The 26571-nt window shown below is 39.6% G+C and overlaps 1 protein-coding gene and 1 pseudogene across 1 annotated transcript in view; both read right to left on the reverse strand.

Annotated features, from left to right (window-relative positions):
- IPO8 (importin 8) overlaps positions 1–26571 on the reverse strand; it is an 86277-nt gene that overhangs the window by 7447 nt on the left and 52259 nt on the right. The window contains exons 21-24 of the mRNA XM_043562585.1: positions 12147–12367; positions 7859–8064; positions 4789–4992; positions 4107–4223 (exon numbers count right to left, since the gene is read on the reverse strand). Of these exons, the coding sequence (XP_043418520.1) occupies positions 4107–4223; positions 4789–4992; positions 7859–8064; positions 12147–12367 (748 nt within the window). The remainder of the gene's footprint in view (positions 1–4106; positions 4224–4788; positions 4993–7858; positions 8065–12146; positions 12368–26571) is intronic.
- LOC122472753 lies at positions 8071–12135 on the reverse strand (annotated as a pseudogene).

Raw genomic sequence — 26571 nt, forward strand, 5'->3', positions numbered from 1 at the left:
TCTCATTTTGCATAATTTGTCTTCCTCTCACCCGCTCACCTTAATTTCCATTATTCTGTCCTCCAGGTCACCGATCCATTCTGTTTCCTCTAGTCTACTATTTATTCCACTTACTGTAATTTTAATTTCAATTATCATGTTCTTCATCTCTGACTGGTTCTTTTTCACTGTTTTCTCTTTGTTAAAAATCCTCCACTGTTACTTCAAGTCCAGCAAGTATCTTTATGACCATTACTTTAATTTCTCTATCAAGCATATTACTTATCTCTGGCTTAGGTGTCTTGCTATTGTTTTTTCCTTTTCTTTCATTTGGAACATACTTCTCTGACTCATTTTGTGTAACTTTCTGTGTTTCTCTGTGTTAGGAAATTCAGCTACATCTCTTGCTCTTGAAAGTAGTGGGTAGAGCATGGCATGCAGTTTTAACAAGGTGGTGCTGGTCCTCTGCCAGAGGGGCTGTGTCTCTGCCCCGGAGACCATGGCTGGCCAGACCGATCTGCAAAGCATGCAGAGGCAGGGTGCACAGTGTGTGTGTGTTGGTTTTTTTTAAATTTACATCTAAGTTGTTAGCACATAGCACAACGATTTCAGGGGTAGATTCCTTAATGCCCCTTACCCATTTAGCCCATCCCCCCTACCACAACCCCTCCAGTAACCCTCTGTTTGTTCTCCATATTTAAGAGTCTCTTATGCTTTGTCCCCCTCCCTGTTTTTATATTATTTTTGCTTCTCTTCCCTTGTGTTCATCTGTTTTGCATCTTAAAGTCTTCATATGAATGAAGTCATATGATATTTGTCTTTCTCTAATTTCGCCTAGCATAATACCCTCTAGTTCCATCCACGTAGTTGCAATTGGCAAGATTTCATTCTTCTTGATTGCTGAGTAATACTCCATTGTGTGTGTGTACACACACACACACACACCCCACATCTTCTTTATCCATTTATCCATCGATGGACATTTGGGCTCTTTCCATACTTTGGTTATTGTCAATAGTGCTGCTATAAACAGTGGGGTGCATGCATCCCTTCGAAACAGCACACCTGTATCCCTTGGATAAATACCTAGCAGTGCAATTGCTGGGTTGTAGGGTAGTTCTATTTTTGGATTTTTGAGGAACCTCCATCCTGTTTTCCAGGGTCGCTGCACCAGTTTGCATTCCCACCAGCAGTGCAAAAGAAATCCTCTTTCTCTGCATCCTTGCCAGTATATGATGTTGCCTGAGTTGTTAATGTTAGCCATTCTGACAGGTGTGAGGTGGTATCTCATGGTGGTTTTGATCTGTATTTCCCAGATGATGAGTGATGTTGAGCATTTTTTCATGTGTCAGTTGGCCATCTGGATATCTCTGGAGAAGTGTCTATTCATGCCTTTTGCCCATTTCTTCACTGGATTGTTTTTGGGGTGTTGAGTTTGATAAGTTCTTTATAGATTTTGGACACTGGGGCGCCTGGGTGGCTCAGTCAGTTAAGCGTCTGACTTCGGCTCAGGTCATGGTTTCACGGTTCGTGGGTTCGAATCCTGCACCGGGCTCTGTGCTGACAGCTCAGAGCCTGCAGCCTGCTTCGAATTCTGTGTCTCCCTCTCTCTCTGCCCCTCCCCTGCTCATACTCTGTTTCTGTCTCTCAAAAATAAATAAATATTAAAAAAAATTATAGATTTTGGATGCTAACCCTTTTCTGATATGTCATTTGCAAATATCTTCTCCCATTCCATTGGTTGCCTTTTAGTTTTGATGATTGTTTCCTTCGCTGTGCAGAAGCTTTTTATTTTGATGAGGTTCCAATAGTTCATTTTTGCTTTTGTTTTCCTTTGCTTTGGAGACGTGTTGAGTAAGAAGTTGCTGTGGCCAAGATCAAAGAGGTTTTTGCCTGCTTTCTCCTCGAGGATTTTCCTGTCTTACATTTAGGTCTTTTATCCCTTTAGTTTGAGTTTATTTTTGTGTATGGTGTAAAAAAGTGGTCCAGGTTCACTTAACAGCATGTTGCTGTCCAGTTTCCCCAGCAACATTTGCTGAAGTGACAGTCTTTTTTTCCATTGGATATTCTTTCCTGCTTTGTCAGAGATTAGTTAGCCATACATTTGTGGGTCCATTTCTGGGTTTTCTATTCTGTTCCATTGATCTGAGTGTCTGCTTTTGTGCCAGATCTGTTCGTGTTATCTTGATGATTACAGCTTTATAATACAGCTTAAAGTCCGGGATTGTGATGCCTCCTGCTTTGGTTTTCTTTTATCAAGATTGCTTTGGCTATTCAGGGTCTTTTCTGGTTCCATACAAATTTTAGGATTGTTTGTTCTAGCTCTGTGAAGAATGCTGGTGTTATTTTGATAGGTATTGCAATGAATATGTAGATTGCTTTGGGTAGTATTAACATTTTAACAATATTTGTTCTTCCTATCCAGGAACATGGAATCTTTTTCCATTTTTTTGTGTCTTCTTCAATTTCTTTCATAAGCTTTCTATAATTTTCAGTGTATAGATTTTTCACCTCTTTGGTTAGATTCCTAGGTATTTTATAGTTTTTGGTGCAGGGTGCACAGTTTTAATAAGGTTCTTGCATCCTCCACAGGTGACCAGCTGCCACTGCTGGGACTGAGACCCCACAATGCGCACAGTAGAGAGGCATGGTGTTGGCAGTTTGCAATGGTCTTCTAGGGAAGGGGGCCCACAGCACCAGAACTGAGGCAGGCCCAGCTAAAAAGGGTGGGGCATAGTATAAACAAGTTACGTAGTGAATGCCGGCTCCAGGCTGGTTCCTGCAGGTGTCTGAGTGTTTATGCCGGAGGGCAAGGAAGGGAAATGGCACCCACCAGCTCCTTGTTCCTGGAGGAGTCTTCCAGCAATCTCGTCTCTCTGGGACACACAAATGCCCTCTTGTATGCCCCGAGCATTTTTCAAAGTACTGCTTCTATGCTGTGTTTCTGCAGGCTGTTGGCTATGCTGTGTCTTTAAAGGGATGAGGACTCAGTTTCCTATCACCCTCCAGACTCTCCCAGAACTGAACCTGCTGACTGTCAGAACTCATGAAATTTGGTCCCTCTGGTTTCCAAAGCCAAACGTTATAGGGATTCATCTTCCCATGCAAGCTCGCACCATGATGGTCTGTTCTCTCTCTTCTCCACACCTGCGGATCCCTCCCTCCAGTGGACAGACCCGTAGTCCATTTAGCTTCCCACTGCATCTCCACTCTTCTATCCTCTCTGATGTGGACTCTTCTCTACATTTAGTTGTAGAGTTTGTTCTGCCGTCTCTGGGTCATTTTCTGGGTTATTTACCCTGATGTGAGCGTTACCTAGTTGTATCTGTGGGGTGACGTGAGCTCAGGATCCACCCATTCCACCACCTGCCCTGGAAGTCCCTGAGTATCAGCTTTTAATAGGGCTATGTCAGTAAGTAGTTATGTTACTATTACAGAAAAACTGCTAAAAATGAACAAAATGGAAAAACTTTACCTCCCCCAACTTCCAGGAAAAATGACAAAATGAAAAGGTGCAAAGTGGTTTTTTTAATAGTTCTATAGGCTACTGCTGAAAGTGTACCCAGAATTCTCCTGATACCGACTCTGTGCAGGGCTGACAAGAGAACTCTATGCAGAAGAACTTAGGTTCTAAATTCCAGGTGCCTATTCCATGTTTTGCACTAAAGTATTTTTGTAATTACAATTTTTTTTCCACTGATTTTCTAGGAGTGACCATAATAATGTCTGCATAGAACAATTTCTCCAAGTCAAAAACTGAAAATCAACAAGAATCACTAACATGTAAATCTCAGCAAAAGAAATGAAGAGTGTTTCTTTTCCAGGAAGACAAGCTCCTTATAAGAATTCATGAAGTGAACTGGCTCCAAAACAGAGGGTAAGTACATGAATACCACCACCACTAAAAGACAACTATTAATGCACAGGGTTTTGCAGAGCTAAGATATCATGATCAGTGATTAAAAAAATCATACAATAATAATTATCTTGAAAGGCTGGCCTCTAACAATTTTTATAACAGTCTTTATGTGCCACAAGGCTCATTAAGAAGGTTAGAAGGTTGCTCATTAATAAGACTGACTACTGGCACACTGATGCCCTCCAATTTGGGAATGCAGCTGGCTGACCTGCTACTGTCCTCCGGTGCTCTGCCAGGGTATACACCTCCTGCAGCGCCCTCCTCTGGTCCTCACTGAGCGGTGCCATCAGCAGCTGGTACCAGGCAGCATCCCGATTCTGCACAGCTGTTGCATTTGGGGAGTGTGTAGAAGAAGAAAAAGATAAGAGTCTAGTGAAAATTATCATTACAGAGAACAAAAGTACATGATCAAATTACGATGAAATGATTGCAGAAAGTAAGAGACAAACTTATTCCAGCAAGGATTATTTCTGAGTACCCACTCCATATCTAACCATGTGGGGCTATCAGAGGAAGGTTAGGACATTGCAAATCTCTGTGTTGCCCCAGTTCTCGACCTCCTTCACCATCTTTTCCTCCTGGGGTTTTACTATGCTCCCTAAAATCCAGATCTTGGCAAACACCTCTATTCACATGCTACCATGTTCCGCCAGATTTTCCCCGTACCTGCAGTTTCGGCTTCACTCCCACACCAAGAACTCAAGTTAGTGCTTGAGGCAAAACCATGCTCTAAGCCTCCCAGATTTTTCCATTTGGACATCTCACCACAACTAAAACCAAACTTAACATCTAAACTGATTTTGGACAATTCCCAAAATAATTTCTAAACCGAAGGAAATAAAGAAAGAATTTAGAGAAAATATCTAAAAATTTAGGGAGTAAAGACATACTTAGCAGAGCTTGTGTAAAAATTTGATATTCATCCACACTATTGTCAAGGTCAAGTGGAGTGCTGAATCCCTCAAGGGCAGTTTCTTCCAACACTTCTTCATCCCAATCATCCTCCTCCTCCTCTTCATCTTCACCTCTTCCGTTATTCGACTGCATTGCTTGAGCGGTTACATTCGTCTCCTCTTCATCACTTGAAATCTCCTCTGGCAATACATTAATTATTTAAAAAGAATCAGAACACAAAAGGACAAAACATAAAATTCCATAGAACAAAAATTATAAAATGACATTCTGGAAATGGAAAAACTACTGCCTATTTTTACATGAAATTCTAAAAATAAAACTTTATAGTTTGTTAAATTGAAAATGACTTTAGAGGCACCTGGGTGGTTCAGTCAGTTAAGCATCCAACTTCAACTCAGGTCATGATCTCATAGTTCATGAGTTCTAGCCCCGCATCAGGCTCTGTGCTGACAGCTCAGAGCCTGCAGCCTGCTTCAGATTCTTTGTCTCCTCCTCTCTCTGCCCCTCCCTGCTCGCACTCTCTCTCTCTCTCAAAACTAAATAAACATTTAAAAAAAAAAAATGACTTTATACTCCTCACTGAAAACAATTTCCAAGTAACCCTAAATCTATAGTCCACTGGACATTACTGTTTTGCTATGGCTGTCTCATATTCATTTATATAAAGATGCTAATTAATCAGAGTCCCAAGTTTTTTGTCAAAAAAAAATTGTGCAGTCAGTACATTTTTTTTAATGTTTATTTTTGACAGATTGAGAGTGCAAGCGGGGGAGAGGCAGAGAGAGAGGGAGATACAGAATCCAAAGCAGGCTCCAGGCTCTAAGCTGTCAGCACACAGCCTGATACAGGGCTCCAACTCACGAACCGCAAGATCATGACCTGAGCCGAAGTCGGACACTTAACTGACTGGGCCCCCGGTGCCCCAGTGCATGTGTTTTAAGTAACAAGGAGTTCCCATTGAGAATTTGGGTCTCTCAACAGTTAATTCAGTTGATTACAAACTACTCAGAAGTGTTCAAATGAGGTCATTTCTGCTAATAGAAACATAAAAATACAGAAATAAAGAAAAAATAGCTACATGTGTGTTGAAAAGTGGAAAGCTGAATTACATATCACCATGGATTCTATTTTCAGGGCTGATCTGTTCTAAGCAGTTAGCCCAATATTATAAATAACTGGAAGATAGTAAATGCAGAACAAAATCAACCCAAGACAGAAAAACCTAGAGTAAAACCCAAACCAGGCAGTATTATTCCAAAACTATTTCTATAAAACATACCACACTAAAGCACCTGAATTAAATGGCAAAGTAGTTTTAGGGATAAGGCAAGAAACAGAAGTTTTGATCATACATACACACACACACATATATATACACGTATATATATGTATATATATGTATATATGACACATATATATGACAAAAATAGCAAGAAATACCTTTCCTAATTAGTCATTCTATACTTCGGCACAAATTGAACAGGAAAGTCTGGAAAATTACCAGAAATTTTTTCTCACGTCATATTAGTTATAAGCCAACAGTTTACAAAACAAAAAATTAGAACTGAAAAAAAGAATTCTATAATTGTTGGCCTATACTTAGCAAAAGAATAAAAACCTTCTAGTAAAGAAGTCCTACATAGAATTCAGGAAAGCAAATTAGATCAGAAGTTGTGCTCTATGTTAGGAGTTAGAGAAGAGTACCATTCCTCGTACCCAAACTAGGATGATGCGAATTAAATGCAAAATGTTTAAATCTACACTTGTATGTTTTACATGAAACATTCTGATTTTTCTCATTTAAAGAAATTCTGGTTTTTTTTAATTTTTTTTAATTTTATTTATTTATTTTTTTTTAACGTTTATTTATTTTTGAGACAGAGAGAGACACAGCATGAATGGGGGAGGGTCAGAGAGAGGGAGACACAGAATCTGAAACAGGCTCCAGGCTCTGAGCCATCAGCACAGAGCCCGAAGCGGGGCTCCAACTCACAGACTGTGAGATCATGACCCGAGCCGAAGTCGGCCACTTAACCGACTGAGCCACCCAGGCGCCCCTAAAGAAATTCTGTTTTTAACAGATATCGTAAGTTTCTCAAATTCCACATATGAGTGAAAACGTAATAAAGACCATGGGGGAAGGGAAGGAAACAAAAAATAGTTACAAATGGAGAGGGAGACAAACATAAGAGACTCTTAAATACAGAGCACAAACTGAAGGTTGATGGAAGCAGAGGGATGGGGAAAATGGGTGATGGGCACTGAAGAGGGCACTTGTTGGGATGAGCACAGGGTGTTGTATGTAAGAGATGAATCAAGGGAATCTACTCCTGAAGCCAAGAGCACACTGTATGCTAGCTAATTTGACAGTAAATTATATGAAGGAAGGGAGGGGAAGGGAAGGGGAAGAAATTCTGCTTTTAACTGGAAGAGGGAAAAAAACTCCATTTGGAGTTGGATTAGGTTACTTCCTGCACCCAAGCAAGTAGTTTTGCAATTATCATCAAATAAAGATCTAATATCCTTGACTCTAACAATCTTACTCTGTCAATTAAGCAAATAACCTTCATTTATGTACTTTACTCCAAATTTAATAATACGTAAACCATAAGTTTCTCCCAATTACAATTTTTAAGAACCATTAAAAAAAAAATCAGGCATTCTATTAATCTGTTATACTGATACTTCCCTTAACTAATGGTTCATTGAATTCATGCTGCCGACTTCACAGAGACTATTGGCACAAACAAGAAAATGAAATACTGGCTCCTAACTCATTGTCAAAACTATTTGATTCTGTTATAAATGTATCTGAATTTCTCAGAGTTTAACAACATTCATTAAGCTCAATAACTATTTAAATGTCAAAAAATTAACAGATTTAAATTTACATTACAGGATATGTCAACCAAACCCAAAATATTTGTTAAATGTGCAACAAGCCAAAGAATGTAACTGAATGATTCCAAATAGACTAAAATTCAGAGAAAATGCATGCTCAAATCAAAATCAATTCTAGCATTCATTACAATTAGAAGACTTTACCGTTTTCTTCCATATCAGCCTTCTCTGCTTTTGAGCGATCTTCCTGGTTTACCAGTTGTCTGGTAGCACAAACCTGCTTTAGGCCAAGGAAAAGGAAAAGAATTGAGGGTACAATCTGTCCCACCACAGCATCTACTGCAGGAGGTCGATTTTGCAATTCCAAAAGGATACTCAGTCCTATTATACACATCTTCCGGTCATGATGCCTACAAATCACAAAGAAAAAAATGTACTCATGAGAAATGAGGACAACTGAAGATTCTACAAGAACAAATGGCCAAGGTGATTTTTAAGGTTCACTCAATGGAATTATACAGAGGGATCCCCCATCTTGTACTACGTGAAATCCTATATAAACCAAGTTTTGTAAACCAACTATCATCAAAGAGCTATAAAAGTCTGTAATCAATATAGTGAATCTTACTATAGTATCAATTTATAACTGATTTAAATGCTTTATCTGTGCCTTGGCATAACAAGTTCTATTAAAGCAGGAATACCTGTATTTGACAGCATAAAATTCCTATCCAATGGAAAAAAGGAAAAATTCAGACTGTGTCTTCATTAAATTGGTCTACAAGGTTTCTCAGCACACACACTATACCCCCAGTGCCAAAAGCTATTCAGAAACTCAGCATATAATAAGCAAGCTAAACTTAATGACTATAAGTAAATCAATTAAATATACTCTGCTATAACATAAGGAAAATTTGATTCTGAAGGGAAAAAAATTTTTTTAATGTTTATTTTTGAGAGAGAGGGAGAGACAAAGCACGAGCAGGGGAGGGGCAGAGGGAGAGAGGGAGGCTGAATCCGAAGCAGATGAAATGATGAATATATTATAAGCTACTATTATTCGCATTGCTCTTTTTTTTTCCCCCAAGCTGGGCGAACACCTCTATTAAGATCCTGAGCAAACACATGGCCTGGCCCCTCAGGAAACAGGGTGGCTTAGGTGAAGAGGCAGACGGTGCCATTGGCCCCTGAGAAAACCCACAGCTGGGGCCAGGGCGGAAAGCCACATCCAGTACACCCAGGTCTTGGCTCAGCACGTGTCCCCACAGCACCTTCACAGGCACCAGCAGTTGGTTCTGCAGCAGGTCACTGGCAGACAATGACACTCCCGTGGTCAGAGCTAGATGTGAAGACCTGGTACCAAGTGTGGAAGGCCACAGCCCTTGGGTCCTCCTGTGGTGCCTCACCACCCTGTACGGCTCACCAGAAAGGTCCAGATCAAACCACACCAGCTTGCTGTCATAGCTCCCACAGATGACCTTGTCCCCTGCGGGGTGCACTGCCAGGCTGGACACCCACTTACAGTTCGGTCTCAGCTTCTGGGTGAGCTCCTGGCACAGGAGATAGTAAAGGCAGATGCTGCACTGGAAAGTCACTAACACAAAGGACGGGACAGAGTAGAAGGCCAACCCACGGCACCTGGCCATGGCTGCAGAAGGGGGTCTGCCTGCAGCGCCAGCTCAGCGCCAGCTCAGCTAGTGGATCAGCACCTGTGTGTGGCCTGCAGGGGCCAGGACCACAGCCAAGAAGTCCCCACACCCATGCCAGGTCAACAGAGTCAGGCTTCCCATGGCGGATGTGCAGCCACAGGTCCCCCCTGGCGTTTCTCCTCTGGGGCCTCCAGCCAGTAGGCAGGCTGAACGGCCGGCATCTCAGGTGGGATGAAGGCACACAGCAGCTGGTCCTCGCTGCCCACCACCAGCTGGGCCCCCAAGGCCAGGATCAGTAGCAGCACCATGTCCTCTACAGCCACAGCCACCAGGCAGATGGTGGGGTGAGTGTTCCAGCCAATACTCCTCAGCATACCCACAACGGGCACGGTCCTCGTGCAGCGGGCGGCAGCCACCTCCCAGAGTCATAGTAAGCCATCGTCAGAGCCTGAAGCCAGCCACTGGCCCTCTCCAGGATGACACTAAGGTGGTGGACAAGGTTGCTGGAGCCTCTAGAGACCAGGACCTGACATGCGAGGAAAGGCTGCGGGTCCTGCAGCTGGGACAGTTTGGGGGCGAGGTCTTCAGGGTTCACATTCACCCTCACCTTGCACGGCCGTGGACACAGTAGAGGTCAAGGCAGCATGTGAAGCATTCCTGGAGGAAACAGCTATACACAGGCACACCCCCCAGGTTTGGAAACTTGCGTGGCGGGAAGGTGGGCTTCCTCTCACCTGGCTCCCATTGCTCCCACACCTCTTCACTGGGCAGATACGCAGGAGGTGGGCCGTAGAACTCAGTGTGACCCTGAGGACCAGCTTGGGAGTGGGTATGTGTATCTTGTGCCCATCTGGCCCAACATCGGGGTCTTCCACACTCACAGATTACTGAAGCTAGGGGTGGGGTTCTGGGGCCCGTGAAGCTGCATCTGGCCCATCTTAATGGCATATGCCCCAAGTGAGAGACCCTCTCCTTCTCCACCAGGGATGGGATGAAGCTGTGCTTGTCAGCAGGTCAGCTGGTTACTGAGTGGAGCACCAGGTCCCCAGTGAAGAAGTCCAGAGCCAGCTCATACAGATTGAAGTTCATGTCCCCCAACTGGCCCCTCTGCAGCCACCATGCCAGGGCCACCTGCTCATCGGTCAGCCATAAGTTGTGCCCTGTCATCCAGTCCTGCATCATGCACTGGTAGTCACGATCATCCATTTTGTGCAGAACCTGGTCCAGCTTGTCACGAGTACGCAGGGGCTTGTAGCTGTGCCTGCCATCCATGCCCAATGCCCATGCCCACCATGTTCCAGATGTCCTCTGTCCTTGGGGAAGAGGTCCCGGCCTGCACCTGTGGCCCAGTGGTCTTCTCCATCACTGCTGATCCTATCTTCTCCCTCTGCCGAGTCATCTTCACTCCTGTCACTGCTAGAATCTTCCAACCCTGAGAACGTGCTCTCTGTCAGAGAAGCGACAATCTCTGCCATCCTGGAGGCTAGGAGGAGGGGCACAGATCAAAGAGAACTCCACCAGCTCCAACTCCAGCTCTGGCTCCAGTGGCCGCTTCCCAGGCCGTGCCTGTGTCACCGCCACACGCCTGCCACACTACCCAGCCGGTCCCAGCCCACTGCATTGCCTGATTCAAGTTACTAAAGCCAAAGGAGTATATTATAACAGGAACTGCACTGGACCTAAGGATGCCCCCCAACAGGGGTGCACATTAGGTGTCAAGAGGATCACAGCAGGAAAGATGATTATCAAGTAGGACTCTAAAGAATCCAAGGAAGCATAAGCCAAGCCTGTCCAGTCTGTGCAATAGTAGAAATGGCCTTTCTATCTTTGGAAAACTGCTTCTAGATGCTAATAAAGAGAGAAGCATTCCAACTGCATAACTGTGAGTGACAAAGCCTCTGCTCCCTAAATCTTTGTCAGAGAAAACTTCAAGCACAATTTTTTAAAGTATGTTCTTCCCTTCAAGTCTTTAATAAAAAATCTAAATCAATGACAAATTCCAGTATCCTACAAGTAGAAAAACTAGAATACACGCAGCAGCTTGTTAGTATCGTCCCCCACACCTGTTCTGCCGTGCTAATTCACACCTCTATCACTTGGCAGTGTCCTGACTACTCCTACTGGAATTCTCCTTCCTCAGCATTTCTAAATGATATCATTTCTAAATGTTCTCTTACAAAACTTAAGAAACAAAACACTAGTTGTATCTAATGTTTTAAACAAATTAATTGCAATCTAGCTCAAATTCTAGCATAACAATCACTAATAGGTGTGGGGTCACTTGAGGTGGGCATGTACCTACTACTCGGCATCTCATTTTTCTTATGTTTGAGAAGTAGGAGAGTGCTTCACATGAAGACAAACTCTCACACCAGGGAAGCACCCAAGCTACAACGAACAATCCTTCTTTCTGACCTCACATTTGAGAACAAGCTCCCTTGAGATCTGCAGAGTTCCAATATCCAATAACCTGGGCCAGTACATCTTTACCAGACTGGCATTTTCCTTAAAAACCTGACCCCATTTAGAAAGTTTTTACCTATATGCACTTAATAGTCATGGAACCTGATGGACACTTAGTTCTCATTGCCTAAAGATCTAACGCTATCATGCAAGTAAAAAACAACTAGGGACAGACTATACCTAATTTTCAGAGCCTGCATTCTTTCCACTAGATTATACTACTGAAACACAGTTTAATTCTCTAAAAATTAAAATTTATGTTTAAAATGCACTAAAAATAATCCTTAAAAATGAAAATTACCTCTTTATATGCTATTTTACATTTTTAAAATCAACGTTCCAGAAACAGAAATGTAGAGTAAAATCCAAAAGACACATACCCAAGAAAACAATCCGTATCGTTCATCCACTGATTTATAAACTGTACAGTTAACGGTCCAGGATTGTGAGGCAACTGAATTTGTTCTAAAGTATGTAGCAGCAAATCAGGGTTGTAGTACAAGGCAGCAATGGCAACCTGAAGACACATGGTGCGGAGCTCACTAGTTTTCACTCCTCGGGTTAGTCTCTCCAAAACAAGTTGAACAAAGAGAGGAATGCACTAGAGAAAACAATAAAGAAGAGAGTCAGCCATACACAGAGAAACCAGGCAACTTTTATAGAAAGCAGTATGTTGGTAGAGAGTATTCTCAAATAATTGCTTACCTTGTTCTTATGGTATTAAACAAATTTATATTCTCATAAAGCCCAGAGATTAAATGGCCAAAAAAAGGTCCTAGAGCAGTGAGAGGAAGTCTCCTTCCCTTCTCTTTTTTAATGTTTATTTATTTATTTTGAAAGACAGAGTGAAGGAAGGGCAGAGGGAAAGGGAAAATCACAAGCAGTCTCCGTGCTGTCAGCGCAGAGCCTGATATGTGGCTCAATCTCACAAACTATGATCGTGACCTGAGCCTAAACCGAATCAGACACTTAATCAACTGGGCCACCCAGATGCCCCAACAAGTCTCCTTCCTTTTTGAGTGCAGATTACAGTGAAGACTATCCCACAAGAATCCACACTCAAACGATGGCAACAATCCAAATATAGACCCAGCCACTTCCACATTTAAGGTAAAATGACTAGGTTGGAATTTTTGTGAAATCAGATTAAATGGGACTTAGAAAATAAATAAGCATGACATGACCAGAATTTCTCTTGAGAAAGAAAATTCCTAAATCACAGAATGTAAAGTACAGCATGGTGACTACATTTTCATAATGCTGTATTACAGCCACCTGGGTGGCTCAGTCAGTTAAGCATCTGACTTCAGCTCAGGTCATGATCTCACAGTTCATGAGTTTGAGCCCTGCTTTGGTTGAGCCCTGCTTCTCTCTCTCTCTCTCTCTCTCTCTCTCTCTCTGCCCCTTGTGGGATTCTCTCTCTCCCCCCCCCTGCCCCTCCCTCACTTGCTCACTCTCTCTCTCAAAAAACAATAGTAATGCTGTATTACATATTTGAAAGTTGCTAAGAGTAGATATTAACAGATCTTATCACAAAGAAAAACAATTTGTAACTGTGTATGGTGCTGGATATAACTAGACTTATGTGATCATTTTACAACATATATAAATATCAAATCATTATGTTATATTATCTCAATAAAATAAAAATAAGAAAATTCCTATTAATAAAAGACTGAAGAAAAAATTGTAGACTTCGCATTTGAAAATGAAGGCAATTCTACCATTGATGAACCACTTTCATTAGAAGTATTTCCTTTTTTTAAAAATTTTTTAATGTTTTTATTTATTCTTGAGAGAGAGAGAGAGAGGGAAAGAGTGTGAGTGGTGGAGGGGCAGAGAGGGAAACAAAGAATCTGAAGCAGGTTTCGGGCTCCAAGCTGTCAGCACAGAGCCCACTTCAGATCCTCTGTCCTCTCTCTCTCTCTACCCCTCCACCACTCACACGCTCTCTCTTGCTCACTCTCTCTCAAAAAAAATAAACAAAAAAAATTTTTTTTAAAGAACTAGTTCCTAATAGTTATTTTCACTAAAAGGGATGGGCTGAAATGATTTGTGTAAAATAAAATCCTGAGGTGTTAATATAAGCTCATTTTAAAATTAAACTTTAGCAGAAAAAAATAAAAAAATAAAAAATAAATAAAATTAAACTTTAATCCTCAGGGAGGATTGGAGGACTAGGCAGAGCACAGAGGTGGTTGAAGGCAGTGAAGACACTCTGTATGTTACTAGAATGGCGGTTACATATCATTATACATCTGTCCAAACCCATGAAATATACAACACCAAGAATGAAGCCTAGTGTCCAGTGTGGGCTCTGGGTGATAACGATGCATTATCAACATAGGCACATCGACCATAACCAATGTACCACCCTCGTGTATATGTTGATAATGGACGAAACTATGCATGTGTGGGTAAGGGGTATATGGGATATCTGTTCCATCTGCTCAATTTTGCTGTGAACCTGTAACTGCTCTAAATAATACTCTATTAAACAACAAAGTTTCACGTAGAAATTTACGAGTTAAATTTAATATTTTTTTGTGGTCCAAGTTATAAATATATTAGGAGCAGCAGAATACTAACTAGCCTTATTTAGGAGGATACATAAAAGTACCATGTATAGTTATGTGTTTTAGTTTTACGATTGAGATTTTAGGGACGCCTGGGTGTCTCAGTCTAGGTTAAGTGTCCAACTCCCGATTTCGGTTCAGGTCATGATCCCACAGTCGTGACATCAAGCCCCATGTTTGGCTCCCCACTGGTTGTGGAGCCTGCTTGGGATTCTCTCTCCCTATCTGCCCCTCCCCTGCTCATTCTCATTCTCTCTCTCTCAAAATAAATAAACGTTAAAAAAAAATTGAGACTTTATAAAGGGATGACTAGTTTGATGTTTGATTAACCCTACTGGTTTCTTCTCAAATTCCAATACAGAGCATTCAGATAGCACAACACATGTAGGATGTAGGCTACATTAAAAATTATTACTATGGGAGAAAGGGAAACCCTCTTACAGTGTTGGTGGGAATGAAAACTGGTGCAGCCACTTGTGGAAAACAGTATGAAGGTTCCCCAAAAAGTTAAAAATACAATTACCCTACGATCTAGTAATCATACTACTGGGTATTTACCCAAAAAACAAAAACACTGATTCAAAGGGATACATGCACCCCTGCTTATAGCACCATTATTTACAATAGCCAAATTATGGAAGCAGCCCAAGTGTCTATCAGTTGATGAATGGATAAAGAAGATGTGGTGTGTGTATATATATGTATACATACACACACACACACACACACACACACACACACACACACACAAATAGAATATTCAGCCATAAAAAAGAATGAAATCTTGCCACTTGTAATGACACAGATGGAACTAGAGAGTATAATGCTCAGCAAAATAAGTCAGTAAGAGAAAGACAAATACCATATGATTTCACTCATATGTGGAATTTAAGAAACAAATGAGCAAAGGAAAAAGGGACAGAGGCAAACCCAGAACAGACTCAAATATAGAGAACAAACTGATGGTTACCAGAGGGGAGGTGAGTGGGGGGATGGGTTAAACAGGTGATGGGAATTAAGGAGGGCACTTTTTTTTTTGTCCAATAACTCTTTATTTTTTTTTCACTATATGAAATTTATTGTCAAATTGGTTTCCATACAACACCCAGTGCTCATCCCAAAAGGTGCCCTCCTCAATACCCATCACCCACCCTCCCCTCCCTCCCACCCCCCATCAACCCTCAGTTTGTTCTCAGTTTTTAAGAGTCTCTTATGCTTTGGCTCTCTCCCACTCTAACCTCTTTTTTTTTTTTTTTCCTTCCCCTCCCCCATGGGTTTCTGTTAAGTTTCTCAGGATCCACATAAGAGTGAAACCATATGGTATCTGTCTTTCTCTGTATGGCTTATTTCACTTAGCATCACACTCTCCAGTTCCATCCACGTTGCTACAAAAGGCCATATTTCATTTTTTCTCATTGCCACGTAGTACTCCATTGTGTATATAAACCACAATTTCTTTATCCATTCATCAGTTGATGGACATTTAGGCTCTTTCCATAATTTGGCTATTGTTGAGAGTGCTGCTATAAACATTGGGGTACAAGTGCCCCTATGCATCAGTACTTCTGTATCCCTTGGGTAAATTCCTAGCAGTGCTACTGCTGGGTCATAGGGTAGGTCTATTCTTAATTTTTTGAGGAACCTCCACACTGTTTTCCAGAGCGGCTGCACCAGTTTGCATTCCCACCAACAGTGCAAGAGGGTAAGTAAGGAGGGCACTTTTGATGAGCACAGCGTGTTGCATGGAAGGGCTGAATCACTATATTGTACACCTGAAACTAACATTACGCTGTGAAAATTTTTAAATTAAAAAAATTTTAAATTATTATGGTAAAATAATTATAGTAAATCAATGAAGCCATAAGAAAATGTAAACTAAACTTGAAAAGCTCTTCTTGAGATACTTTAATAATAAAGTTTCATTTTAACAAATGTTTATTATTACTTGCAAAGCCATTAAGAATACAAAGAAACTCTGAGGTTTTAAAACTAATAAAACTAAAATTATCCTTTTACATTAATACACCATCAATTGTGGGGACAGATTATGCAGAATACTTCTATATACTACTATGGAGTGATCTACAGGATGGATATATCATTATGTGAAGAAGGTAAGATGGGAAAAAAAATATGTACAGTATGCGGCTGTTTAAAAGGTGAGGAAAAGGGGCGCCTGGGTGGCGCAGTCGGTTAAGCGTCCGACTTCAGCCAGGTCACGATCTCGCGGTCCGGGAGTTCGAGCCCCGCATCGGGCTCTGGGCTGACAGCTTGGAGCCTGGAGCCTGTTTCCGATTCTGTGTCTCCCTCTCTCTCTGCCCCTCCCCCGTTCATGCTCTGTCTCTCTCTGTCCCAAAAATAAATAAACGTTGAAAAAAAAAAAAAATTAAAAAAAATAAATAAATAAAAGGTGAGGAAAGAAAAAGGTGAGGAAGGAAGAATGAATACACCTCTTTGCTTACCTTTTATTTTATCTTAAATGTTTAGTTTTGAGAGAGAGAGACAGAGCACAAGCGTAGCAGGGGCAGAGAGAGAGGGAGACCCAGAATGCACAGTAGGCTTCAGGCTCTAAGCTCCGAGCTGTCAGCACAGAGCCCGACACAGGGCTCGAACCCACAAACCGTGAGATCATGACCTGAGCCAAACAAAGTCAGACACTTAACAGAGTGAGCCACCCAGGCGCCCCTGCTTACTTTTTAAAATGAAAGGATAACTAAACACTGGGGGTGGGCAGACAGGGAGAGAGAATAAGGGGAGAGGGGAGAGGGATGGAAGCCAGACTTCTCTGAATACACCTTGTTTCATAAATTAGATTTCAGAATTATGTACATGTTTTATATAGTTAGAAAAAAAATTAAAGCAATTCCTAAAAGTTAAAATAAAATGAAATAAATGAATCAAACAGCGATTATTTTAAATGACTTTAAAATTTATGATCTGACTATATTTTGGCTATATATATTCCTAGCATATGGACATACCCTGGAGATAAAAACAGCCAGTAAAAAATTTTAAACTGTTAATAATCATCATATGTTAGAGATAATGTTGGTATAATTACTCTGAGACTGTACGTCCATATTAGTGGGATAAAGAAAGTGAATACTTATGATGAGAACCAGGATTTCGGGTATGGCAGATACAGATTCAGATCAATTAGGTTAAGTAAAAATAACGCAGTCCTGAATTTGAACTGGAAATGTCTGTGTGTGCTAATGATAAGTAAATCTTAAAATGATACAATATGTATTTCTTGGCTCTCTTTGGAAATAATGACCAACTCATTAACAATAAATATCCCTTGTGTTTATAGTCTTAAATACCATTTCCCAAGGTAGGGCAGGACATGTACAAGATGAACCTGGAACATCTAGTCATACCAGACAGCAAGAAAACTACTAAACACTACTGGAGTCACTTAAGGTGGGCATGTATGCTCCCAACTGGCCCAAGTTTAAGCAACTTTGTATACCTGAAATACACGGAAATACATCAAACAAATTTGAACCTGTAAGTTCATAATACTATTTAAAAAGCAAAAAAAAAAAAAAAAATCAAAACACCTCACTGGTCATCTTTGGAGAATGTTAGGAAACAAACTTATTATCTTGAATCATAGAAAATAAAAGGAAATACTCAAACTGTTCCTCAGAGTAACCCCAATAACTGACGAAAAACATTTCATAGAAATATTTCAGCTAATAAATGAAAAAGAAATGACAGAATAATCACCACCAACAGCAGTAACATCATAAGATGAGAGACAACCAGACATTCTGTGCCTCCTGGTAGAAATAGAAACCACCATCTATGAAGCATTCTTGCCCAAAGTATCACAAATGCATCTAACCAAATCTCTAGATCTAACTACCAAGTTACAGGAAATAAGACGAATGTAATTTCAAGGCAATACAGCCGTGCAGCTCTACTTAAGTGCACCAGAACTGTAGCTTCCCTAACATTCAAGATTCCCTAGTGACCCTAACTTTCTGACATAGAAATACCAACTTTCCAATCCCTCTGGAACCCAGTTTTAGGAGCAAAAACCCACTGTATTATACTAGAAAATTTTATTTGCTAACTTCAAATGGATCTATCCAGCTAAAAGCATTTTTTTTTTCAGCTTCAGGTATAGAATTTAGTGATTTAACACTTACATACAACATCCAGTGTTCATCACAAGTACCCTCCTTATTCCCCATCATCCATTTAACTCATCTCCCTACCCACCTCCCCTCTGGTAACCATCAGTTTGTTCTCTATATTCAGGAATCTGTTTCTTGGTTTGCTTCTCTTTTTTTCCCATGTTTATTTGTTTTGTTTCTTAAATTCCAAACATGAGTAAAATCATATGCTATTTGTCCTTCTCTTACTGACTTATTTCGCTTAGCATAACACTCTCTAGCCCCATCCATATCATTGCAAATGGCAAGATTTCACTCTTCTTTTTATGGCTAATATTCCATCATCATCATATATATATATATGTGTGTGTGTGTGTGTGTGTATGTGTGTGTGTATATATGTGTGTGTGTATATATATGTGTATATATATACACACACACACAAACACACACACACACACACACCACATCTTCTTTATCCATTCATCAGTCGATGGGAATTTGGGCTCTTTCCATTGGGCTATTGTTGATAATGCTACTATAAACACTGGGGTGCATGTATCCTTGCTTCCAATTAGTATTTTTGGATCCTTTGTGTAAATACCTAGTAGAGCAATTGCTGGACCGTAGGGTAGTTCTATTTTCAATAAAAGCAATTCTTTAATTCAACTTTTTATTACCTATCAGACTCCTCCAAATGAAATTTCAACTTGTTCCACTTTCCACAACCTCTCCTACTTTACTGAAAAGATAAAGCTATTGGATTTAAGCTTCCACACCCCTTCTTTCTACCTCAAGACATCTCTCGAGCATTATTCAAACAGCACTTTCACAACATTAGATGTTCCTTGGGTTTGGAAAACAAAAACATTCCAGAGTTAAATTAATTTGGAATACACAGATACTAACACACTCTTAGACACATTTTCAGATAAAGGCACAAGAAGTCAAGCAATAATGAAATCTGTTGAATATTGTTTTATCTAGTATTTCCTAGACTTATCTGACCATTGAATACTTTTTTGTAATGAACACCTACTAATACCATTAAATGGTCACAGTTTGAGTAATATCATCACTCTATTCCCATCTACTGGTATCCATACAATCTGTAACTGTGGGAAAAGTCATCTTTATAACTTTCGAAAGAAAACCTGTGCTCTCAAGCTTTTCCCTGGCCTCCTCATCTAACACCTTGTTTTTTCAGGTGTTTTCTATGCAATGTTTGCAATGGCACCCACTATAAATCTTATTCTAGGTTTCTCTTTCCAATGCTTCTCCCCTAGAACAGAAGCAGTACCCTCAGACTGCAAGTAGCAATAGCCTCCTTGCTCCTCTTCACAGCCAGTGTATGCAGAAGACCAGTTTAGATTAAGGCTACTGCTAGCAAACTCATTATTCTAAGTCCCTAACTTTGATCATGTCGTTTCTCTGCTCAATGGATTCTCTGTTCAATTGCTTACAGCAAGGGTTGGTAAACTTACAGTAGATATTTAATAATACTTTCAACTTTGCAGGCTATACACAGTCTCTGTTGCACACTTTTTTTTTCTTTAGACATCCCTTCAAAAATGTAAAAACCACTCTTCATTCCTAGGCCATACATACAGGTCACAGGCTGGATTTGGCCCACGGGCCATAGCTTCCCTACTTCTGGCTTAGAGGAGAGATTCTGAACTCTTTGGTATGGGTATATTCCACACCTTCCAGGCATGATTAGATTCTACTGCTGAGGACTTTCCAAAAGCCAGTCAACAGAACTGAACCCTTCTCTACTTTCACTCAAGTTCCGTTCTTTACTATCTCCTTGTTCTGTTGATATCATAATGTCTTTCTACCTCACCTACATCACCTAAAACAGTACTCGTTGAAGGAGAAAATGAGCCTTCAAAAATACATGTAAAACTTTATCAACCCGGAAAGGAGGCTGGAGGGTCACTCTTCTCAAAAATAATGGAGAACTTGGTGGTAAGCAGCAAATAAGAGGAGGCTGGTGGTTCCTCCTAATTAAAATAAAAAGATAAACCGTAAGCTAGAAGTTCACATGAGAAAAACAGGAAAGAGACAGTCAAGAAGAATCCTCCTGGGGTCAGAACTAACTCAAACATGGGCTTTGAAAACCTCAAAACAGCCATTATAAATGTTTAAAAAATAAAACATTTTTTTAATGCTTATTTATTTTTGAGAAAGAGAGCATGATCAGGAGGAGGGTAGAGGGAATGGGAGACACAGAATCCAAAGCAGGTTTCAGGCTTGAACCCACAGACCACAAGATCATGACCTGAGCTGAAGTCGGATGCTAAACTGAGTCACCCAGACACTCCTAAAAGAAAACATCTTTAAAATACAGGAAGCTATGATGACCATGTCTCATCAAACAGAAAATATCTATTAGGACATGCAAATTGCAAAAAAGAATCAAATGGAAATTCTAGAGTTAAAAAATGCTATAGGGGCACTTGACTCAGACAGTAGAGTATGTAGCTCTTGATCATGGGGTTCTAAGTTCAAGCCCCACGTTCATCATGGAGCTCACTTAAAAAAAAATGAAATTAATTAGAAGGGCTCAACAATAGATCTGAACTGGCAGAAGAGAGAATAAGCAAACCTGAAGATAGATTGAAAAAGAGTATGTAATCCAAACACCAGAGAAAAGACAGAATAAAGAAAAATTATCAGAGCCTCAAAGAAATGTGGAACACCATTAAGCACACCAATGTACATGTAGAGGGAGAATCAGAAGGAGAGAAGAGAGAAAAAGAAGAAAAAATACTTGAAGAAATAATGGCTGGAAACATTCCCAGTCTGATAAAAAACAATCTATATATCCAAGAAAGTCAACAAATCCAAGTAAGATAAATACAAAGACATTTCATAGTAAAAATGGTAAAAGACAAAGAGATAACATTTATAGCAGCATGAGAAAAAACATACATAGCGACCAAGTACAAGATTAATCAATGTTAATCAATGTTTCTTATCAGAAACAATGGAGACCAGAAGGCAGGGTGATGGTATATTCAAATTGCTGAAAGAAAAAACCAAGAATTCAGTAAAACTGTCTATCAAAACTGAAAGTAAAATAAAATACTCTCAGAAAACAACAACAGAGAATTCACTGCTATCAGACCTTACCCTGAACTTACTAAAGGAAGTTCAAGCTAAAAGCAAGTGACCCAGAAGGTTATTCAAAGACACACATGCGCACACATACACACAAGCTCCCGTAAATGTAATTATGTAATTTTCAAAAATAGAAAAACACTATTTCTTTGACTTTCTCCTCTTAAATGTTTTAAAAATGAAATGCAATTAAAAAAAAAAAAGAAAAATAGAGAAGAAAAAGCAATTGCATAAAATAACATTTTAAAATTGTATTGCTGGGACTATAAAATATAGAAATGTAATATATTCAATATTAACAATACAAAGGAAATAGGAGAAACATTTTACTGGAGAAAGCAAATGACACCAGATGGTAACTCCAATCCAAAGGAACAAATGAAAAGAATTGAGAAATGGTAAATAAGAGAGTTAACATGGCAAACTCTATAAACATATACTTGGCTTGCCTTTCTTAGCTTCTTTAACATAAAATTACAAAAAATAACTATTTTTAGGTTTATAACATATATAAACGTAATATATATAACAGTAATAGTATAAAAAGGAGGAAGAAGAGATAGAGCTATATAGGAGTAATGCATCTATTTCTCACTAAAATTATGTTAACCTAAATCTGAAGTAGATTCTAATAAGATGTATACAGTAAGCCCTAGAGCAACCACTAAGAAAAAAAATTTTTTTGAGAGAGAGAGCACATGTGCACACAAGCTGTGGAGAGCCAGGGGGAGAGGGAGAGAGAGAATCTTAAGCAAGCTACACGCCCAACAAGAAGCCTGATGCTGGGTCTGATCTCACAACCAGGAGATTATGACCTGAGCTAAAATCAAGAATTGGATGCTTAACCAACTGAGCTTCCCAAGCACCCGGAAAATTTTTTAAATAGTGAAAAAAAAATTAAAGAAATTAAAATGTGACATTAGAAAATATTTACTTAGGGCACCTAAGTGGCTCAGTCAGTTAAGCATCTGCCTTCAGCTCAGCTCATGATCTCAAGGTTCGTGAGTTCAAGCCCCACATCAGGCTCTGTGCTGACAACTCAGACCCTGGAGCCGGCTTCAGATTCTGTGTCTCCCTCTCTCTGTCCCTCCACTCAAGCTCTGTTTCTCAAAAATAAATTTTTTTAAAAAAAATTTTTTAAGAAAATATTTAACTATTTCAAAAGAAAGCAGTAAAAAAAGAATGGGGGAAAAATGAGATATATAAAATAAAAAATGACAGACTAAATCCATGCATAACAATAACATTAAATATTAATAGATTAAACGATCAAAAGAGAATGTCAAGTTGGATTTAAAAAAACAAGATTCGGGGCGCCTGGGTGGCGCAGTCGGTTAAGCGTCCGACTTCAGCCAGGTCACGATCTTGTGGTCCGTGAGTTCGAGCCCCGCGTCAGGCTCTGGGCTGATGGCTCAGAGCCTGGAGCCTGTTTCCAATTCTGTGTCTCCCTCTCTCTCTGCCCCTCCCCCGTTCATGCTCTGTCTCTCTCTGTCCCAAAAATAAATAAACGTAAAAAAATAAAAATAAATAAAAATAAAAAAACAAGATTCATCTATATGCTATCTACAGGAAACACACTTTAGATTCAAAAATATAAATAGCTTAAAAGTAAAATGATGAAAAAAGATATGCAAACAGCAACCATAAGAAAGTCAGAGTGGCTATACTACTATTAGACAATATAGACATTAAAACAAAAAAAAATGTTACTAGAGACAAAGAGAAACATTTTTATTGAAAAAGGGGTGAACTCAGGAAGATATAGCATTTATAAACATACATGTACCTAAAAACAGAGCTCTAAAATATCTGAAGCAAAAACTGACAGAAAAAAAGGGAGACATAGACAAATTCAACAACAGTTGGAGACTTAACTTTCAATGATGGATAGAACAATAATGGATGAGGGATGCCTGGGTGGCTCAGTCCATTAGGCATCTGACTCTTGGTTTCAGCTCAGGTCATGATCTCACAGTTCATGAATTAAAGCCCTCATTTAGGCTCTACCAACAGCGCAGAGTCTGCTTGGGATTCTCTCTCTCTGCCCCTCCCCCACTTGTGCTCTCGCTCGCTCTCTCTCTCTCTCTCTCAAAATAAACATGAAAAAAGAATTTTTTAAATAAAGAACAATGATGGATGAGTAGGCGTGCCCAAGTGGCACAGTCGGTTGAGAAACCAACTCTTGGTTTCGGCTCAGGTATGATCTCAGGATTGTGGGACTAAGAACCACATCAGGCTCCATACTTAGCATGGAGCCTACTTAAGATTCATTCATTCATTCATTCATTCATTCTCTCTCTCTCTCTCTCTCTCTCTCTCTCTCTCTCTCCCTCCCCTCTCCCTCACCCTCTCTAAAATAAAATAAAAATATTTTTTAAAAATAATGGATAAGTAGAAGATCAGCAAGTAGATAAGACCCTTAAGCAACATTATAAATCAACTAGATCTAACAAAAATCTATACAACATTCCACCCAACAAAAGCAGAATACATATTATTCTTAAATGCAATGGAACAGTATCAGGACAAACTATATTTGGGGCCATAAAACAAGTCCCATTACATTTAAAAAGAATGAAATTATAGAAAGTATGTTCTCTAATCACAATGGAGTAAAATTAGAAATAATAACAGAGGGGTACTTGGGTGGCTCAGTCAACTGGTCAAACATCCAACTTTAGCTCAGGTTGTGATCTCACAGTTCATGAGTTCAAATCCCACACTGGACTCTCTGCTGTCAGCACAGAGCCCCCTTCAGATCCCCTGTCCCCCTCTCTCTCTGCTCCCCACCAGCTTGTGAGTGTGCGCACATGTGCTCTCTCTCTCAAAAATAAACATTAAAAAAAAATCAATAACAGAATTTGGGAAATTCACAAATACTTGCAAATTAACACACTCCTAAATAACCAATGGGTCCAGAATAAACCACCAAAAAAATGAGAACATATTTTGAGTTAAATGAATATAGCTAAAACAGCACTTAGAGGAAAATTTATAGCTGCAGATGTATTTAAAAAATAATTCAAGGGGCGCCTGGGTGGCGCAGTCAGTTAAGCGTCCGACTTCAGCCAGGTCATGATCTCGCGGTCCGTGAGTTCGAGTCCCGCGTCAGGCTCTGGGCTGATGGCTCGGAGCCTGGAGCCTGTTTCCGATTCTGTGTCTCCCTCTCTCTCTGCCCCTCCCCCGTTCATGCTCTGTCTCTCTCTGTCCCAAAAATAAATTAAAAAAACGTGGAAAAAAAATTAAAAAAAAAATAATAATAATTCAAATCATAACATAACCTTCCACCTTAAGATACTGGAAATAGGGATACCTGACCAGCTCAGTTGGCTAAGGGTCCAACTCTTGATCTTGGCTCAGGTCATGATCTCACAGTTTGTGAGTTTGAGCCCCAAGTGCAGAACCTGCTTAGGATTCTGTCTCTCCCTCTCTCTGTCCCTCCCCCACTTGTGCACACACATGTGTTCTCTCTCTCTCAAAATAAATAAATAAACTTAAAAAAATAAGATACTGGAAATAAAAGAGCAAACTAAACTCAAAGAAAATGGAAGAGAATAAATGGTAAAGATTAAACCAGAAACTAATGAAATAGAAAACAGAAAAACAATAGTGAACAAAACCATAAATTGGTTCTTTGAAAAGATCGACAAAATTGGAAAACCTTTATTTAGCTCAACTGACCAAAAGATAAAAAAGAGAGAGAGAAGACACTAATTACCAAGACTGGGAACATACTACCAACCTACAGAAATAAAAAAAATATGAACTTCATGCCAACAAATTAGTTAACATAAATTACACCAACAAATTCCTAGAAAGATGCAAACTACTGAAATTAACTCAAAAATAAATAGAAATATGAATACACCTATAATAAAGGTGTAGAAAAAGCCATTTGACAAAATTCAACATGCTTCCTGATAAAAATAGTCAACAAAGTACAAACAAACAGGAACTCCCTCAACCTGATAAAAAGCGTCTATGAAAAACCCACAGCTAACATCAGACTTAATGGTGAAAGGAATGTTTCCCCCTAAGATTAGGAACAACACCTCTCCTTTCACCACATCTGTTCAACATTGCACTAGAGGTTCTAGCCAAGGCAATTAGGCGAGAAAAATAAAAAGCACCCAGACTGGTAATCCTAAAAAGTTTACTGAAACATTAATCTAATAAACAAGCTTGGCAAGGTTGCAGGATACACAATAAATACATATTTTTAAAATGTATTTCTAAACATGGGCAATTAAACTTGAAAATGGAATTAAGAAAATAATTCCATTTACAATAGCATTAAAAAGACTAAACTATGAATATTTTAACAAAAGAACTGCAAAACTTATACTGTGAAAACTAAACATTTTTAGAAGAAATTTGACCTAAACATAAGCAAAGAGATCCCATGTTCAGGGGATAAAAGACTAAGTATTCCTAAAATGGCAGTATTTCCCAGATCTACAATGATTCTACAGATTCAGCACAATGCCTCTCACAATACCAGCTGACTTCTTTGCTGAAATTGACAAGCTGCCCTAAATTTCACATGGAAACTCAAGGAACCCAGAATAGTCACAACAGTCTTGCAAAAGAACAAAACTGGAAGACTAGAACTTCCTAATTTCAAAATTTAATAAAGATAGTGTAGTCCTGGCTTAAAGAAAAAAAAAAAAATCAATCAAATAGAATGAGAATACAGAAATGAACCCTCACCTTTATAGTCAATTCATTTGACAAGGGTGCTAAGACAATTCAATAGGGAAAGAATAGTTTTTTCAACAAATAGTACTGAGACAACTTGCTATCCACATGCAGAATAATGAATTAACTCCTTTCTCATACCACACAGAAAATTTAACTCAAAACGAATTAAAGAGCTAAATGTTGCAGCTAAAACCATAAAACTTTTCGAAGAGAACACAAGGAAATCTCTGTGAACTTATATTTAGCAACAGGTTCTTAAATATACCACCAACCACAAGCAA

The sequence above is a fragment of the Prionailurus bengalensis genome, chromosome B4, assembly GCF_016509475.1.
Source record: "Prionailurus bengalensis isolate Pbe53 chromosome B4, Fcat_Pben_1.1_paternal_pri, whole genome shotgun sequence".
Classification (NCBI taxonomy): domain Eukaryota; kingdom Metazoa; phylum Chordata; class Mammalia; order Carnivora; family Felidae; genus Prionailurus; species Prionailurus bengalensis.